The sequence below is a fragment of the Aaosphaeria arxii genome (genome assembly GCF_010015735.1).
Source record: "Aaosphaeria arxii CBS 175.79 unplaced genomic scaffold BU24scaffold_3, whole genome shotgun sequence".
NCBI lineage: Eukaryota > Fungi > Ascomycota > Dothideomycetes > Pleosporales > Aaosphaeria > Aaosphaeria arxii.
Window position 1 is genome coordinate 4,104,723 of NW_022983476.1, and position 20,856 is coordinate 4,125,578.

At 50.0% G+C, this 20,856-nt stretch overlaps 4 protein-coding genes across 4 annotated transcripts; 1 reads left to right on the forward strand and 3 right to left on the reverse strand.

The window, feature by feature from the left end:
- Positions 1-712: 712 nt before the first annotated feature.
- BU24DRAFT_449789 (cellular morphogenesis regulator dopa) lies at positions 713-6,712 on the reverse strand. Its single transcript, XM_033530973.1, has 5 exons — positions 6,511-6,712; positions 6,325-6,449; positions 6,118-6,267; positions 2,217-6,068; positions 713-2,169 (listed from the first exon to the last, which is right to left on the reverse strand). Exons 1-5 carry the CDS (start codon positions 6,608-6,610, stop codon positions 874-876), a joined length of 5,523 nt encoding a protein of 1,840 aa, XP_033386659.1. The 5' UTR covers positions 6,611-6,712; the 3' UTR covers positions 713-873.
- A 289-nt stretch (positions 6,713-7,001) lies between these two features.
- Positions 7,002-7,420, forward strand: BU24DRAFT_461271 (uncharacterized protein; the record flags this gene model as incomplete). The annotated part of the gene is made up of 2 exons (XM_033531878.1): positions 7,002-7,022; positions 7,094-7,420. 2 exons carry the CDS (start codon positions 7,002-7,004, stop codon positions 7,418-7,420), a joined length of 348 nt encoding a protein of 115 aa, XP_033386660.1.
- Positions 7,421-9,549: 2,129 nt separating this feature from the next.
- On the reverse strand, positions 9,550-11,254 carry BU24DRAFT_461272 (uncharacterized protein; the record flags this gene model as incomplete). Its single annotated transcript, XM_033531879.1, has 2 exons — positions 9,550-10,399; positions 10,470-11,254. The coding sequence occupies 2 exons, from the start codon at positions 11,252-11,254 to the stop codon at positions 9,550-9,552; spliced, it is 1,635 nt and encodes a 544-aa protein (XP_033386661.1).
- A 4,676-nt stretch (positions 11,255-15,930) lies between these two features.
- Positions 15,931-17,279, reverse strand: BU24DRAFT_168531 (uncharacterized protein). The gene is made up of 2 exons (XM_033521473.1): positions 16,293-17,279; positions 15,931-16,237 (listed from the first exon to the last, which is right to left on the reverse strand). Exons 1-2 carry the CDS (start codon positions 17,049-17,051, stop codon positions 16,160-16,162), a joined length of 837 nt encoding a protein of 278 aa, XP_033386662.1. The 5' UTR covers positions 17,052-17,279; the 3' UTR covers positions 15,931-16,159.
- Positions 17,280-20,856: the final 3,577 nt, after the last annotated feature.

Genomic DNA, 20,856 nt, shown 5'->3' on the forward strand with positions numbered 1-20,856 from the left:
TAAAATCCTCCTAATCCAAAATGAAAAAAAATCTCGCTCGGGAACTCCTAATATCCGACTCTCCGGACCCGAGACCCTCCCTCCCCCCACAAGAAACCAGTAACTAGAGACTTGGAAGCTGGACGGGACTTGGCTTTTCCCAAGGAAGACAGCGAGAGGGCCTTCCTGGCCTGTCCTCGCGAAAAAACGTGGAACACGGCCAAACGGGTGCGCCCGAGTGCGAAATCCCGAGTCGCCGATCTAAGGGGGGGGCGGCGACGGAGTGGTGGGAGCACGCGCGCGTACCTGTTCACGCGACGGCATTTGGTGATGTGTAAGTGCGGGTGCGAAGTGGAGCCGTGAATAGGACCGAGGCCCTTCTCTACTGTTCGATTTTCGTGCGATTTTTATGTACGATGATTTGAAATGGTAGTGGGTGCGATTTTGCGAAATGCAGGCCTGTGCCCACTTTTTTGATGTTTTTCTTTCTTCGTCTGGGAGAGGTAGATTGATCAATGTGGTATTGTACGACTTGTACTAATTCTGTGTATATTGAGGCGAGGAGTCGATGATATCAATGCCATAGTGACCGGGGTCCTGCGTTCGAATGCGTTTGTGATATGTTCTGATCATGAAGTGGATGGGCTCTTTTATCTTGGCACATAGGCATGATTGGCAACCTTGCAGTAGCGATAGTTTTATCTTCCCATGTGCATTGCATAATTTCTTCGTGCTTGAATGATTGATTGTACAGCAGTCTATGCTGTGTGCGTAACGAACTATCAGACCTTCTAGCTTGCTTGTGAGATTTCACTATGCCATAGAGCTTCAAGCATTGTATATCATTTGATTGAAACTGCCATCCAACACTTCGTTGATCGTTGTTTTGCTGCACTACTCTACGCCACTAGCATCGGCAACGATACTGTCCCAAACCCCTTTCCGATCCGCCTCACCACCTCCATATGTAGCCTCAAATTTGACCATTGCCAAACTTCCCAGGAAAGGTCGGATGATCCTGTCCACAAGCTCTCGCCTTGCCATATCGTTAATATCGGCATTTTCCTCCTTCTCTAATGCCTCGATCAGTGGATCCAGATATAGCGTCCTCTTTGGTTCTCCGGACGATGACGTATTGGCATGTGGAGTAGATCGTAGGTTTCCTGTTCCGGATGCAGATAGAATCTCTGCTATCTCATCTGTCAATGATGATGTATAGCTCGGGTCAGTAGGCTTGTACACAGCGTCGATGGTGTCTGTGATGAATAGCCACTCTATGAGCTGGAATTCGTCCGGATCGAGTACAACAAGTTCATCCAATAGCTTGCATGCTTGGATAATACCGGGACCATTGTACGTATCTTTGTTCTCTGCATCTGGCAACAGAGACGATAGGCTCGATGTGAGTTCACCGTTTATGATGGGCCAGAGAGGGGCTAGATGAACGGGTGATGTTTGAAGGATTAGGGCACGTAGGAGGACTATGACTTCTGCTCGGGTAGAGGAAGATGGAGAGGAAGCAGGCGTCGCCGTGAGGAGTTCGACAATCTTTTCTGTGATTTGTGGCAGACTTGTGGTGAAGGCATCTGCGGGGCCGGCTAGGATAAGCAATGAGATCCGTCGTAACGTGAATTGGGTCTTTCGGTCAGCTTCTTGCCGAGCAGATGCCGCTCCTACGCCAAACATGATGCCTGCTGTTGTCGGAGCAGACAGTCTGGAAAGAAGATCCGGTAAACGGTCTTTGTCAGAGTGAGTCCATTGCGCGAGAACGGGGAGCCATGATTCTTTCAGTATCGCAAGCGGTGTATTGAAAAATCGCTGATCATAAAACGCATCATAAATATCTTTCTTCCACATCTTGCTGGTCTGCGAGATTCGTGCCAGTTTGTAGAGGAGGTCCAGCATGGTTTTGGAAACGTTATCTGGGAAAGCCTTTGCACGGAAAGTCGGGCCCACTACGTTGGTAGATATGCTGGAAACCACAGTCAAGACTCGATCGTTCTCTACTAAGATTGAAGGTAGGTGCGGCACAATTGATGCGAGAACGGTGACAACATCGACTGCACGTTTTTGACCATGGCTGCCGTTAGTAGAGTTATGTTTATCAGATGTCGCCGCCTGCGCAGGCTCTTGTAAGAATCCCATGGATCGAGTGGTGAAGACTGCTGTTAGAATCCGTGTAAAGATGTCCTGTCAAAGTCAGCAATTTGCCCTCGTGAACAACACACACGACGCACCGCTAATTCTTTTCTCATCCTCCGCTGCTCGCCGAAGTTGGTATTGTCTACCTTCTGTCCAATCACAGCAGTAAACTCCAGTAGACAAGGCAATATTTGTCGATGAGGTAGGGGGTTCGCGAGGACATCGCGTAAGAAAACCTGACAGTCTCCCCAGATCTCGTCCATTGCGTCATCCTCCAGCGACTTTGTGTAGTCGACCAGGAACGCAACCAGCTCCGTATCAGCCAGATCTGACGTCAAAGTCGACATCAGATGAGGATCTAAGGCACCAGGGTTTGTCCTACTATACACCGCATTGAAAATGGCTGGAATGGTGTGTTTGGGCTTAGACCCATTCAAGACGTTGAGAAGACCCATTACTGCAGTCGCGTGAATATCTTGCTTCGTAGATTGCGTCCACAGCACAACCAACGTTTCTAAGCATTCCAAGGCTTCTGCGGCAAAAAGATGTTCCAAAATCCTTCGAGCACGATTGCGCATCCTTAATGAAGTGTACCCAAAAGATGATGCAGATGTCAGGTCGAGCCGCCCGTCTTTCGGAGCGAATCCTCCCCAAGTCCAAATTGCGAAACAAATGCGCACTGTGTCCTGAAAACACAACAATACCGTGAGTCTACTATTCGCGGTTGGCGTGCGTGCTTGACCAGTGTCGGATGCAAAAACGCCCGAGACCATATTTCCGAAAAACCCTTGTGGCAGCTCTGGAGATTTATTGGCCGTGCTTTTTGTTTCTTGTAGTAACAATCGATCATGGGCTTTGGCCAAAATTTGCTCTAAACCGTTGATGAGCGAAATCAAGGTCGACTCGGGAGACACATTGGTGTTGTAACTATCAGTGCTAAAGATAGATTTGAGTTCTTGAAAAGTTTTGTTGATCTGCTTGCAGAGGCACTCAACCAAGGGAAGTAGATTCTGGAAAATGGCATCGGCGAACAGTGGTAAGACCTCGGTTAGGAATTGCACCCAATCGTCTAGCACCAGACGACTGGCAGGGGACGAAAAGCCATACTTGAGACACTCAACGAGCTGGGGAGGGGGTGGGATGGGCTCCTGTTCAACCTCTACCGAGCTTCTATCCATTACAAGAGATAGTCTCGATCTGTGTGTTGGTTGTTGTGGATGTTTTGGCTCTCCCTGTGACTCTGCTGAGATACGGGTAGCTCGTAATTTGAGTGTTGATAGAGCTGCTTCGAGGAGAAGACTCTGCAATGACGGTCCAGCGGTAGTCAACCTTGCCATTAAAGGCACCTCGAGTTCCAGCTCACGTACTGAGGAGGCAAACGGACCATGACAAATATGTGAGATGATCATAACAGCAACTTTGTAAAGCTCCTGAAGGTGTCGTTCCCCACTACCATTCTCGATGGCAAGTACTTTGAGACATAAACGTATAAGCCATTCTTGGAGCGACACCCGCGTAGCGTCGCCGGACGGGACAGATTCTTCTGTCAACGTTACCCAAGTGTAATGTGACGGGCGTTTGAGAATCTCCAACACATGTGTGAGGTAATAAAGACACTGTCTAGTGTCATCTTCTTTCTTGTGACGAGGCATTTGTAAATGGGCAGTGCTGTTCGGAGCAAGACTTTCTGTTGTATTCAAACAAGTCAGAGACTGTAGGTGAACGACCAAAATATCGAGAACTCTGTTGAGAGTGGGGAGGTCTTGTAACCAGCTTCTTGTAAACGCATGCAGCTCGGTACCTTCTCCCGAGAGTGAGTCAAGAAGAATAAGTAACGGCCTGGTTAGGATTGCAGCGAATCCGCCGGGTATAACGGCTGGCGACGGGAGACCAGTACCACTTGGTCGCCTGGGAATACTTCCGCGCTTCTCGGATTGTAAGCTCAATTCATGCATGGTATGATTCCAGAGGATGGCAAAGCGTCTGGCACTATCGGCTTGCGCTGCAGGATCGGAGAACCCATTTGAAGTCTGTCCTATCAGAATGGATGTTACAGCCGCTTCTACCATGCGGGAATCGGGTGACATGGCATGCAACTGTAGCATACAACGAACCGTTTCCACATGAAACTTCGGCATCAACGGCGCAAGTGTTGCCCAAAGAGACGTGATCAAAGGATGTATTACATCCGGTAAGCGTGGAGCGGGAACGAAAGGCTGACCATTTCGTGCCGTTTGTAAAGCGGTGAGAACTGTTATAATTGCTGCAAGTCGAGGAAAGGAGGGCTGTGTCTGGGACGCCAGGACTTCCTGAAACTGGGTCACAAGATCCAGCTCATCCAGCACGTCCAATGTCTGCACTTTGAAGATGAGATTTGCGAGAATATTCGAGGACATATCAAACAGAGAGGTAACCTTGGTTTGTCGGATCGATGTAGTGAATGTGCGTGCAGATTCGCGTAGGATGTACTGCCCTATTTCAGCTGCGGAGAATGGCGCATCCTCGAAATCGATGTTTCCCTGGTTCTCTTCATAGAATGCCCGGACTTTCGAGAATATAGTTTGGCGTTGCTCCTTCAAGATGTTCTGAAGTTGCTTTTCCTGACTAAAGCTCCCCGAAACAGCGCGGTCTGGCACAATCTGCACCAACGAGTCCACGATCTCGAAAGCTATGTCAACAACTTCCTGATCGACAGCTTGGATTGCAGCAGGCTCACTAAACACCCTGTCTAGAGAACCAAGCGTCGCCAGTATCATGAGAGGCATATGTTGGAATAGCATCTCTTCTTCCTTTAGGTTGAAACGAGCGAGTACAAATTTTGCCAATCTGATCTGGCGAATTGCTTCCTCTCGGCTGGAAATTTTTGCATCCAAGGCCGAGGTGACCAGAAATATCAATTTTCCCCAGATTAAGCCGCTGTCCACGCCATCGAAGAAGGTGCTGGCGCTTCGCATTACTTCGTCGACCTCTTCTTTTGAGGCAAGTTCGCTATATGTTTGAACGCTCTGCAATGCGGGTAAGAAGATTTCAGGAACAACCAAGCCTCCAACTTCTAATCGATCCATGAATGACAAACATATCCGGAATGGCCGTGCTCGATCGGTTGCTGCCTTGCCCTGCCTATCGATCATCTTTATAACACTTCGAGTCAATGCTTGAAGGCCGTATTGGGAAAAGTAGGCGGCGTGGTGTGCTGATATGTCAACACCTGAATTCCGGGTTTGTGTCGGAGACGCAAGGGCTTCTGGGTCATCTGTACCAGAACTAGGTTCAGGACCGAGAAGCCATGCCCACAATCTACGATTTAGACTCATGTCTCTTCGCGACACAACCCCCGCAGCGGCTGCAACCAAACGCTCACGATCTCCTTCACTAATTCGCTGCTGAAGAACAGGTGAGTCCAAGGGAAGATGGGTGACGAGCAGATCCAAAAAGCTTCGCTGAATTAACAGTTGAGTATCATATAGGCCGGCTTCGAAGCATCGAACCAACAGCCCTGGTTCCGGTGAGATAGCAGCCTCCGCTTCCGTAGGGAGTGCTCCTGAGGATGGACGAAATTTCGGGAGACGGCGAACAAGAAATGCCAGAGCACCTTGTCTTCTTGACTCATTGGTTATGGTAGCCAAAAAGAAGCATTGCCAAAAATGAGATGATTCACCATCATTCTTGACGTCTACGATCTCGTCGGGCTGTGATCGCACTGCATAACGTAGCTTATCCAACGCGGAGACCATGCGCTCGAAGTCTTCACTTGTTTCGTCCTCGAGGCCTGGAAGGAGAGCCATAATTACAGCCTTTAGCGCGGGCCGAAGAGAATCCCCATCTAATTTCAGAATATAGTTCTCAAAGATGGAGAGAAATAAGGGTCGGACGGACAGCGAAGCGAAGGAGAGAACGGGTGCCAGACCAGGAAAGTATATATTTAGGTCGCGTGCGAGATCATCGTGCTTGACCTGGTCAGCAATTTTAATATTGGTACTGCTGTGATATTCCTACCCCAATAATCGAGAAAATGTATTCGTATACTTCCAAGGCCTTCTGATGCACGCCAGATGGAAGAGCAGGATTGAGACATTGGGACAATCGAAGGGCGACCGCGTCGCTTTGAGGGACGATGGGATTTTCGGGAGAATGGGCTTGTAGAGCCTGGGTATATAGTGTGAGCTATACGATTCGAAGGGCGTAGAGTAGGAAGCCGTGAACCTTTAAAAGCCGGGCAAGAAACGAGATGTAATCGGCCCATTCCTGCTGGGTACTGTCCCAGAGGGCCAGAGCACGTTCGACGCCGGCGGCATATCGTCGATAGCCTTTGTCCTTTTTCAACAAAGCTGTAGAATCATTGCGTCAGTTATGCGACTGTCGAAATCCCTAAGCATGGGGGGTAAATACCATCCTCGGTGGTGTTGCGGGCGATTCGCGGGGAAGGTGAATTGCGACCAGACCCCGTTGGGGAAAATAGCTGCAAGTTCGCAGGGGAATCATGAGACATGCTGGGCCGAACAGCTGTAGAAGTGACCGTAAATCGTTTTGAGGACGGTTGACATGCTTAAAGAGCCAGAATGGGGAATCTTGAAGCTTCTGCCTATCGTTGATATTTGGAGCTCCGAAAGAGTTGACGTTGCGAGACTCGTAACCGTAACGAATGGCGGGAGCCCGTGCGCTTATTGGCGGCGGCTGCGGCGACGAGGGTCCAACACCAAACAACAGACGACGACACCGGCTACAATACCAGATATCTACTCTACTTTTGCAATAGGTCGACGCCTACACAATCAATACCATCCAACGGTCGTACTCCCGTTTTCATGTCGTTTAGATGTGTATAAGAGACTCTACTTGTCGCTACCCTCGCATCTGCACATACACATGACAGCTTAGCCATGGACAACCATCATTATACGGTATGTCTTGATACATCTCTACCAGATCGCCTTATATAGCCCATCCGGCAGCTATTGACACTTCCATATAGGTTCCTCCGAGCCAGCTACCCGCACCATCTGCAGAGCACCGCCCAGCCTATCACGAATATCCTCCAGAAGAACCTCCGCCGTCCTACGATGACGCCACCCACTCTTCCCATTCCCCTCTCCTCGTCGGACCTCCCCCGGACTATGGCACCTACAGAGCTTATCCTAGCCCGGATGTCTCCTCCGTTGCAAGCAGCGACATAGAAGGCACGTCGCGGAGTCTTCCCGAATGGGTTGGCCAAGCTATGGTGGTGCTTTGTTTCCTAGGCATCATCTACGGCTTCTGGAGAGTCGTCAACGATCCCAACTTTGGAGGCTTATCTAGCTGATACGAGCGATTCACATCGCTTCTGGAAGTCTCATGATACCCAAAGTTTGCACGCCATCTCATCATATCAGTAGAGCGCACACGTTGAGATGGCCACACGCGCTTAGTCGAACCTCCGTGTAAATGAAATTGCTCACACGCCAACGGCGCAAGAAATACTTTTCTGTTAAGTACAGCAAAGTGTACAGTCGAAAGGAGAAGCACCTGGCTCCCTAATATCATCGTTTGATAGCCCGCGCCCGGAGCACCTCAAAATGAAGATTAGCAGATCTTTCGCTCAAGAACACATCTGTGAACGGTGCAAATCTCCCCATTCACAACGTACAGAGCTCCACGCGCGCTGCTAGCTCTTGACCGATAGCAATGCTTCTGTTCTAGCGACAAGAGACTATTGAGTACGTCCGACAATGACTTTGTTGCTAAGGTTGTTGGTGCAACGTGACCCATCACCTTTTGATATGCATCGATCAACGCTGCAGTCATTCTAGGTCCAGGCATCGGATAAACAGAGATACTCCTGATTCACAATAAAGCCTTGCCTCGGCCGGTGTAATCTCTTACGCCATTCCTTTATGGGACCTCGAATCATATGGCCGGTATCGTTTGGTCCCTGCATGTAAGGGAAGGACGACGGTTTCTGTATCCACGGGTTCTCCATAGCCGCGCTTCCCTGACCGACTTCTCAAAGCATCCCCATCGCTTCAGTCAGACTGTTGTATACATGTTGTTCGCTTGGATTTGAACAGTTGCCACCAGTCAGCCCTATGTCGAATCGACCAATCCCAACCTGCATTGCCCCACACGCTCATCTAACGCCAACCTCGTAAAGGGAATATCCACGTATCTGACAGCGATCATGTCCACAAGAACATCTTTGATCTGCTGTAGTTCAACATAATCGGGCAATTACTGTCTCACCGACTACCTTCGCTCTCCTCCATGAAGGCTGTATACGCCCACCATAAACTACGGAAGTGAATCAATCTCATTGGCGTGCACCTTGCCTGCACCCGCATCATGGGGCGTATTACTGCAACCATCCGCCCATCGCAAACTTTATGAAGGTCAGACGGCGCTTTCTGCCATGATCTGACCAATTGTGGCTTATCCGTCTCAATTGCCCTTATAAATTATAGAGCGTGGCACAGGGGACTGTGGCGCCGCTCGATCATGAGCCTCGATGGCAATTGCCGAACATGGCAATGGCTTCGATATCTCGCACGAACCGGTCAGGCATGGGCATCTAGGCGAAAGATTTCTCACCAGACCTCTGTGTGCCTCTCGCACGCGTCTTGATGAGATAAGCGTGGTCAAGGATGAAGTGCCAATGCCTAGCTAGCACAGGCATCATCCGTACAATATTGGCCCGATACCCGATGGGGAGCATATCTCTAGAAGTTTTTCGTAGGGGCATACACGGATGGGCGAGCAGAGCAATGCAATAGCTGACTTCTGAGTTCTGTTTGCACGTAGAGCATTCCATCTTCACCTATGGAATCGCCGCACATCATTTAACATGCTGATTCACCCACACAACTGCCAAGGCGATGCATAAATGATCGGTCTCAACGTCTAGAATGCCACTTTTCTCTTATTGGTATGCACCTCGGTATGATCATGTGCTTTCCATCCAATCGTGGGCATTTTCCGGATTTGTTTGTCAGTTTACTGATTTCCTGATGAGGTTCGTAGCCTCACTTTGGGAGGGCGGAGCTCGCCCTCTTTCATGAAATAGGACCTTAGTGGTACATCGGTTTTATGATGCAGGAGTCAAGGGACTTGTTTTCCTTAGGGACTATAAGTCGTATCAAGGTGCAGCTCTTTTCGACGCATCTATTGCACGGACAGTAGAGTCACCGGCGACGAGTCTAAACACTTGAATCCAGCTTTTCAAATTGCCCAGGCACGCGAGTTTGGCGGAACTATTAATTATTGTGAGAGTGACCATATATCTTAGCCTACCATGCCCATGGACATCGCAGTATAAACAAGGCTAGCCATGCAAGAATAACCAAAGAAGTAACAGCAATACCATATCCACCCACAGGCGGAGCGCGTTACATACATCGAGAGTGTGTGTTGTGTGAGCTTACACAACCCCTCATCGTACCCTACACCAGACAGCCTGCACTAACCCCAGTACCCACGTCTCTCGCTCGCCGACTTCTCATTGCGACATTGCGGATTCCTATGGTCCTCATGCGTTCCGACCGGCCAAATTGGAATCATGCAAAGCTCTTCATCCTCACACCCCCTGCACTCCTTCCAGGTTGACCACTGTAGCCACGCCACCAATTCGTCGACAAGCTCCAACGCATGTGCTGGCGGGGGAGATGACGACTGTCTAGGCAACAACGAAATATCCTGCGTGGAGGAATCGTACGCAGCGAGCAGCGTGCCACATATACGCGCTGTGACATCGTATACGGAACGACGGCTCAAGCCAATCGTACTCTTGGAGTCATCTGGCAGTACCGGCACCACCTGCGCGACACAGCGCCTCGTCTCAAGCGTCTTATTCCGTTCAGGATTGTCAACGAACGGACGGAGCAACGAGGCAAGGACGTCTGCGAATTGGTCCCCGTCATGTCGTGCCTTGGTCTGCAGATAATGCAGTGCGGAGCTGTAGCGCATCACCACCATATCGACGATCTCCTGCCAGTTCCTGTCGTCTTCTCCTTTCTCTTTCCTCTCCTGTCTCGCTAGTATCATGCTTGTGACCGCTTCTCTCACCTTCGCCAAGTCATCCACGGCTACGTTCTGCAGTCTTGGCATGCGGACGTCAGACTGAACGTCGTTGTCCCAGATGTTCATTTCAGGGTAGTCGAACACGGTAACGAAGTTGTCATAATCCAATTCGACCCGGCCACCCCCAATACCATGATACCTCTTCGCGATGGCTTGGTAGTACGACCACCCACCCATCATGCCGCCCCAATTCCAGCCCCGAACGGGCATGGCTTCTTTGAGTTCGACGGACCTACACGTGATTAGCATGAATTCACACATGACTAAACAGTATGTGATAGTTAGCATAGGGGAATTCATACTTCTCGAAATCGCAGAGAATAATCTCAAACCCGCCTTCCATCCTGATAACCCCATCGATCTTGCCGCCCGCCCACACGTCCCTCGTCATGTTGCACATGCCGACCGCGCGATCGTACTCGCGCCACATGTTCTCGCCGGCCCCCGCCGAGGTCCAGTTGAGCAGCAGCAGGTCCTGCGTGTCGAGCGTGCCGTTCGGCGTCTTCCCGGCCGACATGCCGTCGATGTAGAGGAGGTTGAGCGGTCTGGGCGGGGCGTAGGTGTGCAGGTATCCGTGGCGTGGTGGGTCTTCATCGTCCTCGTCGTTGCTGTTGCCTTCGGGATGGTGGTTCATGGGGATTTGCTGTCGGTGCTGGCGTTCTGCGCCGGCCATGTCGTGGTGAGGGTGGTCTTCCTTTCCTTTGCCGTCTCTTCTTCTCGCATCTCCGGGGCCTCCATGGTGGAAGTCGAAGGGAAATGGTGGTGGCGGCGGTGGCCCTCCTTTCCCCCGTGGCGGTCCACCTTTGTCGAACGGTCCTGGTGGTGGTGGTGGTCCATCATGATGAGGCTGATGTCCTTTCCCTGGCGGCGGCGACGGCGGCGGGTGTCCAGGCTTCGGCTTCATAGGCGGACCACCGCGTCTCGGGCGTGCGAAAATCAAAGCATGTTCCGGTTCGAACGCGAGCCATTCCGTACCCGTGATCGCCTCTTCCTTCCACGTTCCGTGGTAGAGCTGCGTATGAGCGGGGACCGTGGCCAGGAAGAAGGACATCCCATTGTGGTTCAGCGAGGAGCCCCATTGGCGCATGGACGAGTGCAGCGCGTTGAAGATGTGGTTTGCATTTGGGTGAGGCGCATGATTTTCGGTCGTCTGGGCGGAAGTAATGTAGAGGGGAAGAGAGAGGAGTGGGAGAAGTTGTTTGATATACATATCGACGTTACAAGATCATGAGACGAGATTCACAGAACAAGTTACGACGCGCTACAACAAACGCAGACGATGAGGCTGAAACTTGAAAATGTCACCTACAAGACATGCTATGCGTATAATCATCAAAACATAAGCGGGCTTACAATGAAGATATTCAGAGAGGCCGTAAGCGCAAATTCGTGAGAGAGATCAGCTAGATCAGATAAGATTTGATCCGATAAGAAAAAAACGCCCAATCTGCTCTGACTTGCGTCACGCGAATACGAATCACCCAATCCAGTTGTAGAAACATACGCGTCCACAACGCCGCGTTCTCAAACCAAATGATACTCGTAGTTAGAGGGAATGGAAAATGGTCGTCCGATGTCGGCTGACATGCCTGGTAAATGAGGGTATACGTAAGCACGTGACGTATACGCACGTGAATGCATACTCTCTTTTCTGAGGACGCTAATTGCCTGAGTACCTAGGTAAAATACCCATTCAGGAATTGAGGCCGATGGAATAAATTGTCTCATGTCATTCTTTCGATTATTAAGAAAAGTATGAGAAAGCCATGCGCGATGCTGACCGATGAAAAGTGCGCAAGACGCATACATTATAGATTAACATAAGCTGTTGGTGTTTGTTGGTCAATAAGACCCCAACAGACGAGCTGCCCCGCCCATAAAGCATTTCAGGATAAGGGAATGGTGAATGGGTGGAAATGGCAGGTAGGAGTAAGACTCGAAGAGAAGCTAGGCAATATCTCGCAATTTAGTGGAAATACAAGTGACTTGCTAACATGAATCGGAAGGCGGGTTTCTGCGTGCGTGCCAGAGTGGACTTAGTGGGGAGGGTGGGCTGGTGGGCTGGGGCTGGGCTGTTCTGCGCTAACAGACGAGAAGGGGAACATGCACGTATCGCATACTGCAATTGACCTAGTCGAGTACCTAGGAAGATACAGCGTCCCAGTGTGCTCCGCGGGGTGTTTGCTGCCGCCTGTGAGAAGTCGAAAGGGTCCCGGGTCATTTCTATTGTTGGCGATTTGGTCCGGGTTCAAAGGCCTTGACATTGGGGCGGGCTAAGATTCTCTTCGTCTTTTGCGACTTTTTGCAATTTGCTCAGGAAAGACTTAATTGTCCCCGTTCGGTTATCTTGCTAGCTAGGAGTGCAGAATTCGAGGTCGCGTCCATGACGTTGTTAGACAGAACACTATACAGAGCTCGTAGCGTAGCGTCAGACAGTCATAAAATCTTTCTGCACTTTTAGAGCGAAGAGACTGGCGCATGTCTCAAAGTGGATAAATCTTATACCCTGTTGTCCCCTTCTAGTTGTTGGCGGGAGGCTACAAGTACAGTAGCAGAGTGGAGTGCCACCTTTGCTTGGGCAGAACGTGGAGATACGAAGGGTTGTGGCTTCTTCCCTAGTGTACTGTCGGCGACTCGGCCCATGAATTTACGTTTTGTTAAGGTGTGGAACCTCTTAACTTAGCGCTGAAAGCCGAAAGCCGACGAGCAACGGTCCGGCACTGGTGCTGGTGTGTTCCCCCAAAAACATCGGGGCCCCTTCATGGTCCAGCGAAAAGCTACAAAAGAGGTCCACTATCGATTTGTAGCAATAGGTACACCAGGCTGCAGGTCCAAGGGGTAGGGGAGATGCGGTCGGAGAAAACTCGTGTGCAGAAATGGTTACTGCTGCTGCTGTTGGCCATCGGGGGTTCGGACGTCAGTCATGCGATTCCAATACCATCTCGCAAAGTAATACCCGTCCGTCATCCACAGTGCAAAACCTGAAACTCGTCCGATCGCACATAGCCACCTCCATCGCCATGTGTTGTTCTTAAGTGTAGTAAATATAGGTTTACGTTGCGCATGTCAAATACGAGACGGTTAGAGCGGGCGGGGGAAGATGACCTTCTGGAAGCAACAGCGAATGCAGCGCTTCTTTGGGGGTTACGACCAACGGGCCACCAACGTGCAGATTGCAGAAGGGAAACTGGCTGCGCCGTGACAGGCAGGCAGGCAAGCATCGGTGTCTTGGGCCGCCAGGTTATGGACGGCGATCTAAATCCGCAGCTGAGTGAAAAGGGAATTACAATGTGTCGAAAACGGACATGTTCAATCAAGATGGTTGAATTAATTGTTGTTTGCTAAGACGACGAGAGATTATCATCATGATCATCATCGTGATTTGGTCATTGATATTGGGGGCCATGAATTGAAATTGGGTCGGTGCGATGGGCCATGGGCCCCAATATTGCACTGCACTGCACATAACAGGGCAGGGCGAACGTTCTCTCAACTGCAGTGTTTCTGCAAATCATCGCGGACCAAATCACCAACAGAGTAGTTGACCCCTGTCCCGTGGGAGCGTGGCAGATCGACGCTAATGCACACTAATGCAACTTAGTTATACTAGTACTAGCGCTGTCCCAAGGGTGCAATTCTCGCTTAATTGGGCTGGTGGTGGAATCCTACGCGCCAGGGGTTGGCCTGTATCTGGACAGTCACTGGACAGTCGACAGTCGACTGCGGCCATGTAGATACTTACTGTACTCAACCGTGCTGTGCTGTGTGTAGGGGTGGCGGTACTTCGACGGGTATCGCCCTAGAGCGATTCTCGCATCTGCCTGCGATGAGTAAAGAGGAGAAAAAAAAAAGATTCAGTCAGAGTGGCACAGGAGGAGAATGCGAAGCTTTTAGATCGCGACATAAGCTTGCCGTACATAGCGTCCCATCTCACCTTCGCCCCGTTCTATGATCCTGCATGACTACATTCGAGCCAGACTGATGACAGGACTCATCCGTACCAGAATTGCTCGCATTCGCACAAGCGGCTCTCTCAATTTCTCCGTTGTTCTTTGCCGCACTGACTGACTGACTGGCCCCGACCGAAGATGCGGTCAGAAACGGGTCGCATGCGAGTGGGCGGTCCGCTGTTCTGACGATTTTGAGATCCAATTCTCCATTCTCCAAGGGGCAAGCCGGGGACAAAGGACCGTGCAAGCGGTGGAGCCCATTCACAACAACCATCCCGTTGAACCCTTCATCCAGCATCCTTGTGTGTATTAGTGGACTTTGAATAATGCTTCTGGTCTTCTTGCATTCTTCCGGTGGTGCCTGTCCAGCCTCCAAAGCCGAAAAGGAAAATTCTGAAGCAGCAATGATTGTCAGGAAAGAATTAAGGTACGAGGTTCCAGCATGCTTAAATCTATTAAAAGTGACTTGTCGTTGACCCAACTCCGTATTCGTTAATCGCTCTGACGGTTGGGAATTGCGGGGATTGGAAGGCCGTATGTATGTAGGTTACTTGCACTGGTGAACTGGAATCCCAAGATTCCACGAGATTTCGAGGGGCATTGGCAGACCTCATAATGCTGAATTACTGGTTCTCGATTCGACGTGATCAATATTGCATGAGCATTCCACCTTCCTCCATCGCCTTTAGGGCCGCTTAGCCTATGGTCGGCAGGGCAAGCCACAGACCCTCCTCTTCAATCAATAAACGCGACCGTCCGCGTTTTCCACGGTCCCAGTAGTAGTAGTGGAAACGTGCATGCTATCAATGACGTGAAAAGCGGCTTCGAAACAGACATCGATCGCTTTCTTTGCATCGGCCTTCCACTCAAGCGAGATGCGATGACCGAACTGTCTTAGCCGTATCGAACTTCGAGATTGATTGAAATGAAGGCCCGCTTGTAAGAGTAAATACACTTAGATGATGCTGTATCGTAAATGCCGCTGATTACGTCCCTGGCAAGTCGAGAGAGAGAATTGAATCCTGCTTTACCGCGTATGGCTAGTAGTGCGAGGTTTTGCTCCACTGTCTGAAATCTAAACACCAACCAAGTAAGCGAATAAAAACTGGTACTAAACGCTTATTGTATGTATATCCTTGTACCTGTACAGAGACCAGTCTTGTGCGCCCTTCAGCCACCAACTGACCACCTTCCCGAAAAACTCACCACTCGTCCAGTGAGGGCGCCAAGGACAAGTAACCATACCATTTCTCGAAAGTGTGCTGCTACTGCTGTATCTATCTGCCTATGCGAGAGAGTTTCCTGGTGGGGTGGGGGTGAGGTGATTCGCTCATCTAGCGGCGACGGCGTCTTGCGACCCATTGGCGCTTTCGTCCGTTGCCAAACCGTTTTCTCAGCCTGTCAGCCTTGCCATAATTAGGCAGCCCACCAACTGCGGGCGTTTCAGACGGTGACGCGGGAGCGCGCTCCCAAACCTGTTCCAAGGAACAATACTTGCTGTTTCTAGCTCATTATTATTGCTGTTGTCATCGGTTTCTAGAAAGGCACGACCTAAAGGTAAATTGAGCATGAACATATATGACATCGACAAATGGCAGGCTGTAGCTTAGTTGCCATGCTCGCAGTATGCGTCCACGAGTGGCAAGTCTGTCTTGTCGAGTTCGCAGAGTATCGGGTTACGGACGTAAAGCGGGAAAAGTGAACGATTGGCTGTGTGACGATTTTGGATAAATTTAACCTGTTTGTTCTGCAAGATCTTCTATCCAAGTTATGCAATATTCCTTTCTTGGTACAGTTGACCGTCCGTCATTTATCTCCCTGATGCTTGAATTCCTAGAATGCTCAAATGCGGAGATGCTTGTGACGTAAAAACAAAGTAGCAGAACGCCTGCGTCCGCTACCGCGGATCTTCCAATGTGGAGCGAGTGTCGTGAATGCGTATGGGGTATCGTAAGCGATGGTAAAAGAGAAAAAGATACTACAAGAGACATCCAGTCGAGATGGTGGAACCGCTTCTGTACATCATGGCGCAAGATTGGTGATTATACAGTCACTTGCTTCGCCATAGCACCAGCCCCTGAACGGGCGGCTTTAAGGTGTATTCGTTTAACATGGTCTCTCTAAATATGAAGTTAGCGGTAAGACCGTAAATATTTCTGCTTTGAAGGGGCTTACCATGTTGTCGACTCTGCTGAAGACTCTGTCGCAACCATCCCATTCGCAGAGCACACCCGGGTTATGTTTTGCTTCGTGCCTCGCGAGGTCTTTCTTGCTTGAAAATCCCCCACCCGTAGATTGTGGACAACCCTCGTGTCGACAGAAAAATGATTTGGTGTGTCTCTTGTGGTGCTTCCTTAAATCACATCCCCGCGTGAAAACTGCTCTTGAAGTACATCCAGGGTATGCACAACTCCATGTTCCGTTCTTGTTGGGGTATCCGTAAGCTCGAAGGTCTGGTGAGCTCGGAGACAACGACCGCGATAAGGACGGAGGAGAGCGCTCAGAGGCTTGTCTCAACGGCATACCCAGAGTGCCCGATGAAGATGCTGAAAGAGATCGTACGGGTCTCGTAGACCCTAACCTTTGTGGCAAGAGTGCAGAATCTGGTGCTAGTGTTTGGGTCGAGCATACTGATGAGATAGGAGGATATGTTGAGTAAGATACATGTGTTGGCGCCATTTGTGAAGGTTGTGATGGCCAGAAAGAGCTTGGTGGGTACGGTGAGGTAACCATTTGTCGGTAATCGTGTGGTTGTGAGTAGATTGGCGCATGCGGAGGTTGGGTAGTCGTCGGTTGAGGCGCCATTTGATGAAGCGGTGGAGAGTACATGATGCTAGGAGGAGACTGGCAGCTGCTTGAAGGAAAGAGGTGTCCTAGACCATCGTCTTGACCCATCAGAACCATTTCCGCTTCGGGTGAGAAGAAGTTGGCCATGGCTATTTCGTGTGACTCGGTTGAGTCAATCTGCCAAATGTGACACTGGTGATGTATACGGCGGTCGGCAAAGGAAACAGTCCCGTAGTGGTGAAAGGTCGTGATGAAGAATGCTTGGTCCAGAGGTTTGCCAGAAGGGGACGGTGCACTTGGTCTTAAGTGAATGAGTGAGGTGCAGAATGCTGATGCTTTAAGAGATAAACCAGGCCGGGATTAGTTAGGACTCTAGTAGAGCTGTTGGACTGGGGTGTGTGATTATGTTTAGATGGTCAGGATCCGCTCTAGGGGTCGTTTCCGTATAGTAAGGCTGAAGGGTCGACGGTGGAAACCTCGACGTGGCGGGCAGTGGCGGAGTTTCGATGTCTCGCAGACTTCTGACACACAACTGATTGGTCCGTGAGGTAGAGCCTTAATTTGAACCAATGCAAACTTGAGGATCCTGAGGCCAGGAAACCCTTAGCAAAAGCAGTCAGACAGTGCGTTGGAATGGGGATATGAGCCAAAGTTCGTTAAGGAGACATGCGCTGATTTCAGGAATGAGAGGTATCTTACCCTACTTAGGGAGGCTGAAGAAGAAATAGAGGGTGGACTAGAGAAGCAGACCGGGAAGCGCTGATAGAGTGAGCGCTTCCCGTTCTGACATGGTACGGTGGCTGTCTCCCGTTCGGAGCGACAGTTGCATAAAAAATTGTCACAAATGTGGTGGGCGCAGGTGAGCCTAGTGTCATGATATTCCGAACTAATCGAACCCTGCAACTGTGAAGAGTACCGCCATAACGGTACTTTACCAAGCTCTGCTCGCCGAAGACCAGGCCAGGATTGTTCTCCTTCACACGTTTCGACAATCGAGGCATTCCGTAGTGTAGTGTACTCTAGCCTTTCGACAGTCGTTGCTTGCACAGGTGTCATGTATCGAAGAAGCAGTCTACCGAATTGGAACTGAATAACGGCTTTGAAATAGAGCATCGGAACAGCTGTCCAATTCTGCCTTGAGAGAATGAAAGTTTCATGGGAGCTACCCTAGGATGGGGTGTTCTAATCGAATAGCCGTGCAAGTGGAGCTCAGCACTGTTCATAGTAGGTATGGATACAAGTAACTACACAGTACCTACAGTGTATGATGCTGTAAGACGACATCAGAGACGGCGGAAAGGTAAGGGGAAAAAGCAGGGGACAAGGGGGGAACAAATTGGCGGTTCCCCAGAGAAGCCAGTGCGAAGAGTGGGAAAGAATAATGGGACGGTCGATCACAGGTCAAAACCACCCTTGCACAGTAGCAGCCATGGTAGCATGATAACATGGTAGCATGGCATGTGCATGGGTAAACCGTAGAGGCATGGGCATGGCATGGACATGGACGTGGGTGCGGTAAAATGAAATGGGGCAGCATGGCATGGTATGGTATGGTGTGGTATGGTACTGTATGGATTCTGGAGGTCTCTTAGCACTAGCGACTACTACTCAGTAGAGTAGTCGGTGTGAAATGGGGTTTACAAGGGTGGGCTTACGCTTGTGCACTGCACTGGGTGACTGGGTGACTGGACTGGGTGAGTGTGAGAGTCGATTGAAGCGACCGGTCATGTCTCCGGCAATGTGTACCCGGAAGTCGTTCTCGTTAGCTCGTTAGTTGCTTAGCTTCTCTTAGCTTTGTAGCGGTTGGGGCCAAAATGGGCGAAGGTGGATGACCCAAGTCACCCCAAGTCACCCAGGATGGAGCATGTATAATTAGTAATTTATCGCGACCGAAAACCGAGTGCGAGCGAAACCCTGTCCCTCTTCCATCATTCATTGGACTTTTCTGAGTCAGAGTCGTTTCATCGCGCGGAATATTCGAACGGACAACAAGCAAACCTCTAAGGTACCTACAGTGTTGCTACTCATACCAACATGCCCAATCATCCTGCCCTGGTAGTTTTCTTCTCCAAAACCGGCTGGGTTGCAGCATCGCGGCCCGGCCACAGTTGCGATAAACTACCGTGGCTCCCGCAATGGCTTATGGGAATAATTGGAAATAGCGGATGAGCATGAGGGACAATAAGCCATGCTCGGCCTGTTCCTTGATGCCAAGGGGGGGCTAGCATGCCGCTCTGGCAAAAGTGTGTACGTACTGTGTAATGGCATCCCATTATTCCCCACATATGTGACAACGTTTCCACAGGAGTACCGTATGTACATGCATACACATGTGCTTTTTCTGTGTTGAGGCCGGTTTGGAAAGTCAAATCGCTTCCGTGCATCTACTTGGTTGGTACTTGTACTTGTGCTTGTATGGTCAAGCGAGAAACATGGCCACTTACCGAGTAACAACAACGTAGCACGAGCCAATGGCCACAATAACGACCCATTGTTGACATTCTAGAGCCGACATCGTCGCCCCCCTTTCATCATAGTTGAAGTCAATATCGTTCCGTGCCGATTGCAATCCAACTCTTGTCAGAGCATGTCATGTGTATCCCAATTGCTCATGGCAGCGCCTTCGGATGCATCCTCCATCCAATGAGAATTTTTCTCCCTCCATCCCATTTTACTATGACCTCATTTCATCATGTATGTGCCTGCTTGTGATAAACCTCTTGAAAGACCGTAAACTTTAGTCATAGACCAATGGTTCAATCCGGGCCGGGATCGCGCGTCATAGCACTGCCAGTAACTTTTCCGAGCAGCAAGGCACCACAAGTTCTATGATACAATCACACTCCATGCTCAACTGCCCCACAGTTATTTGTTCCTCGAGAATGTATCGAATCACAGTGAATTTCCTTCTGTGGAGCCTCAGGCAATTCTCTTCAGGTGGAATAACTGTCGACACGAATATCTAGGTTCCGTCTCACGGATCGAGCAATCTGATCAAGACAAGGGCTTTGATTGAGCTCCCCTACGACTAACTACTCGTATGACGGGTGTCATATGTAGGTGGTAAGCAAGTACATAGCAGGATTGGTCGCGTAGACGGTCCAACGCGGTTGTTAACATAGACCTGGTCAATGGCTCCGTCTCCGACGGGCATTAGCCGGGTCAACAACTTGGACTGATCCTTCGACTGAATCAGGATCGGCCACGAGAGAATGCAACAATGAGACATTGGAATTACCGAATTCAGCATGTAGCTAGTGGGCAACATGCACGTACGCAGTATAGAGTTTTCCGGTTGCCATCTCTACGGACCGGCTATGTTGTTGATGAGGTTGGAATTAACTATGGTTGCTTCCCTTTACGGAGGTTTGCCTCGCGGGATGAGTAATCTGCTAGCCTTCACTTTGTTTGAACCTCACCACACCCACTTCATCACAAGTACACAGTACACGATAACTCTCTTTGCATTGATTGACTGTAACCCTTGGCTGTCAATATAACGTGTTCACATCTCGGACTGCCATTTGCATTATCTTTTCTGATTATGGGCCTCTCGGCATCATCCACCGAAAGACCTCTTTTGAGGAAAATGCCAGCATCTGCATCGGTCTTAGAGCAGAACAATTCCGCTACACTGCCACGATCTACATACAATCCCATTCTAAAAATACCTACATTATGACAACTTCACACAAGTCACATCCCGCACACTCTCCAAACCTAGTAAGCCCAGGGTGTCTCTGCACTCCAGAATCCTTCCGACAGACACACTGGTAGCATCGAAACAAATGATTTTCGCTTCTTCGGCTTCTATTCGACGTCATCTTGAATGGTACTTGTCAAAGTGCTCCACTTTGATCAGACGATCCTAGAATTTCCCCAGCCGCCGATTAGAATCTGAACTGATTATTTCCATGCATGGAGAACATCGCGCGCCATAGCGTTTCTTGAC

Bases quoted from the DNA above. Each gene is read 5' to 3' on its own strand.
- BU24DRAFT_449789 (XM_033530973.1), bottom strand. From the start codon at position 6,610: ATGTCTCATGATTCCCCTGCGAACTTGCAGCTATTTTCCCCAACGGGG. The intron at 6,450-6,510 runs GTATTTACCCCC...ATGATTCTACAG, and splicing joins CCGCAACACCACCGAGGATG to CTTTGTTGAAAAAGGACAAA. The intron at 2,170-2,216 runs GTGCGTCGTGTG...TGACTTTGACAG, and splicing joins GGATGAGAAAAGAATTAGCG to GACATCTTTACACGGATTCT.
- BU24DRAFT_168531 (XM_033521473.1), bottom strand. From the start codon at position 17,051: ATGGCCAACTTCTTCTCACCCGAAGCGGAAATGGTTCTGATGGGTCAA. The intron at 16,238-16,292 runs GTAAGCCCCTTC...CTTCATATTTAG, and splicing joins TCAGCAGAGTCGACAACATG to AGAGACCATGTTAAACGAAT.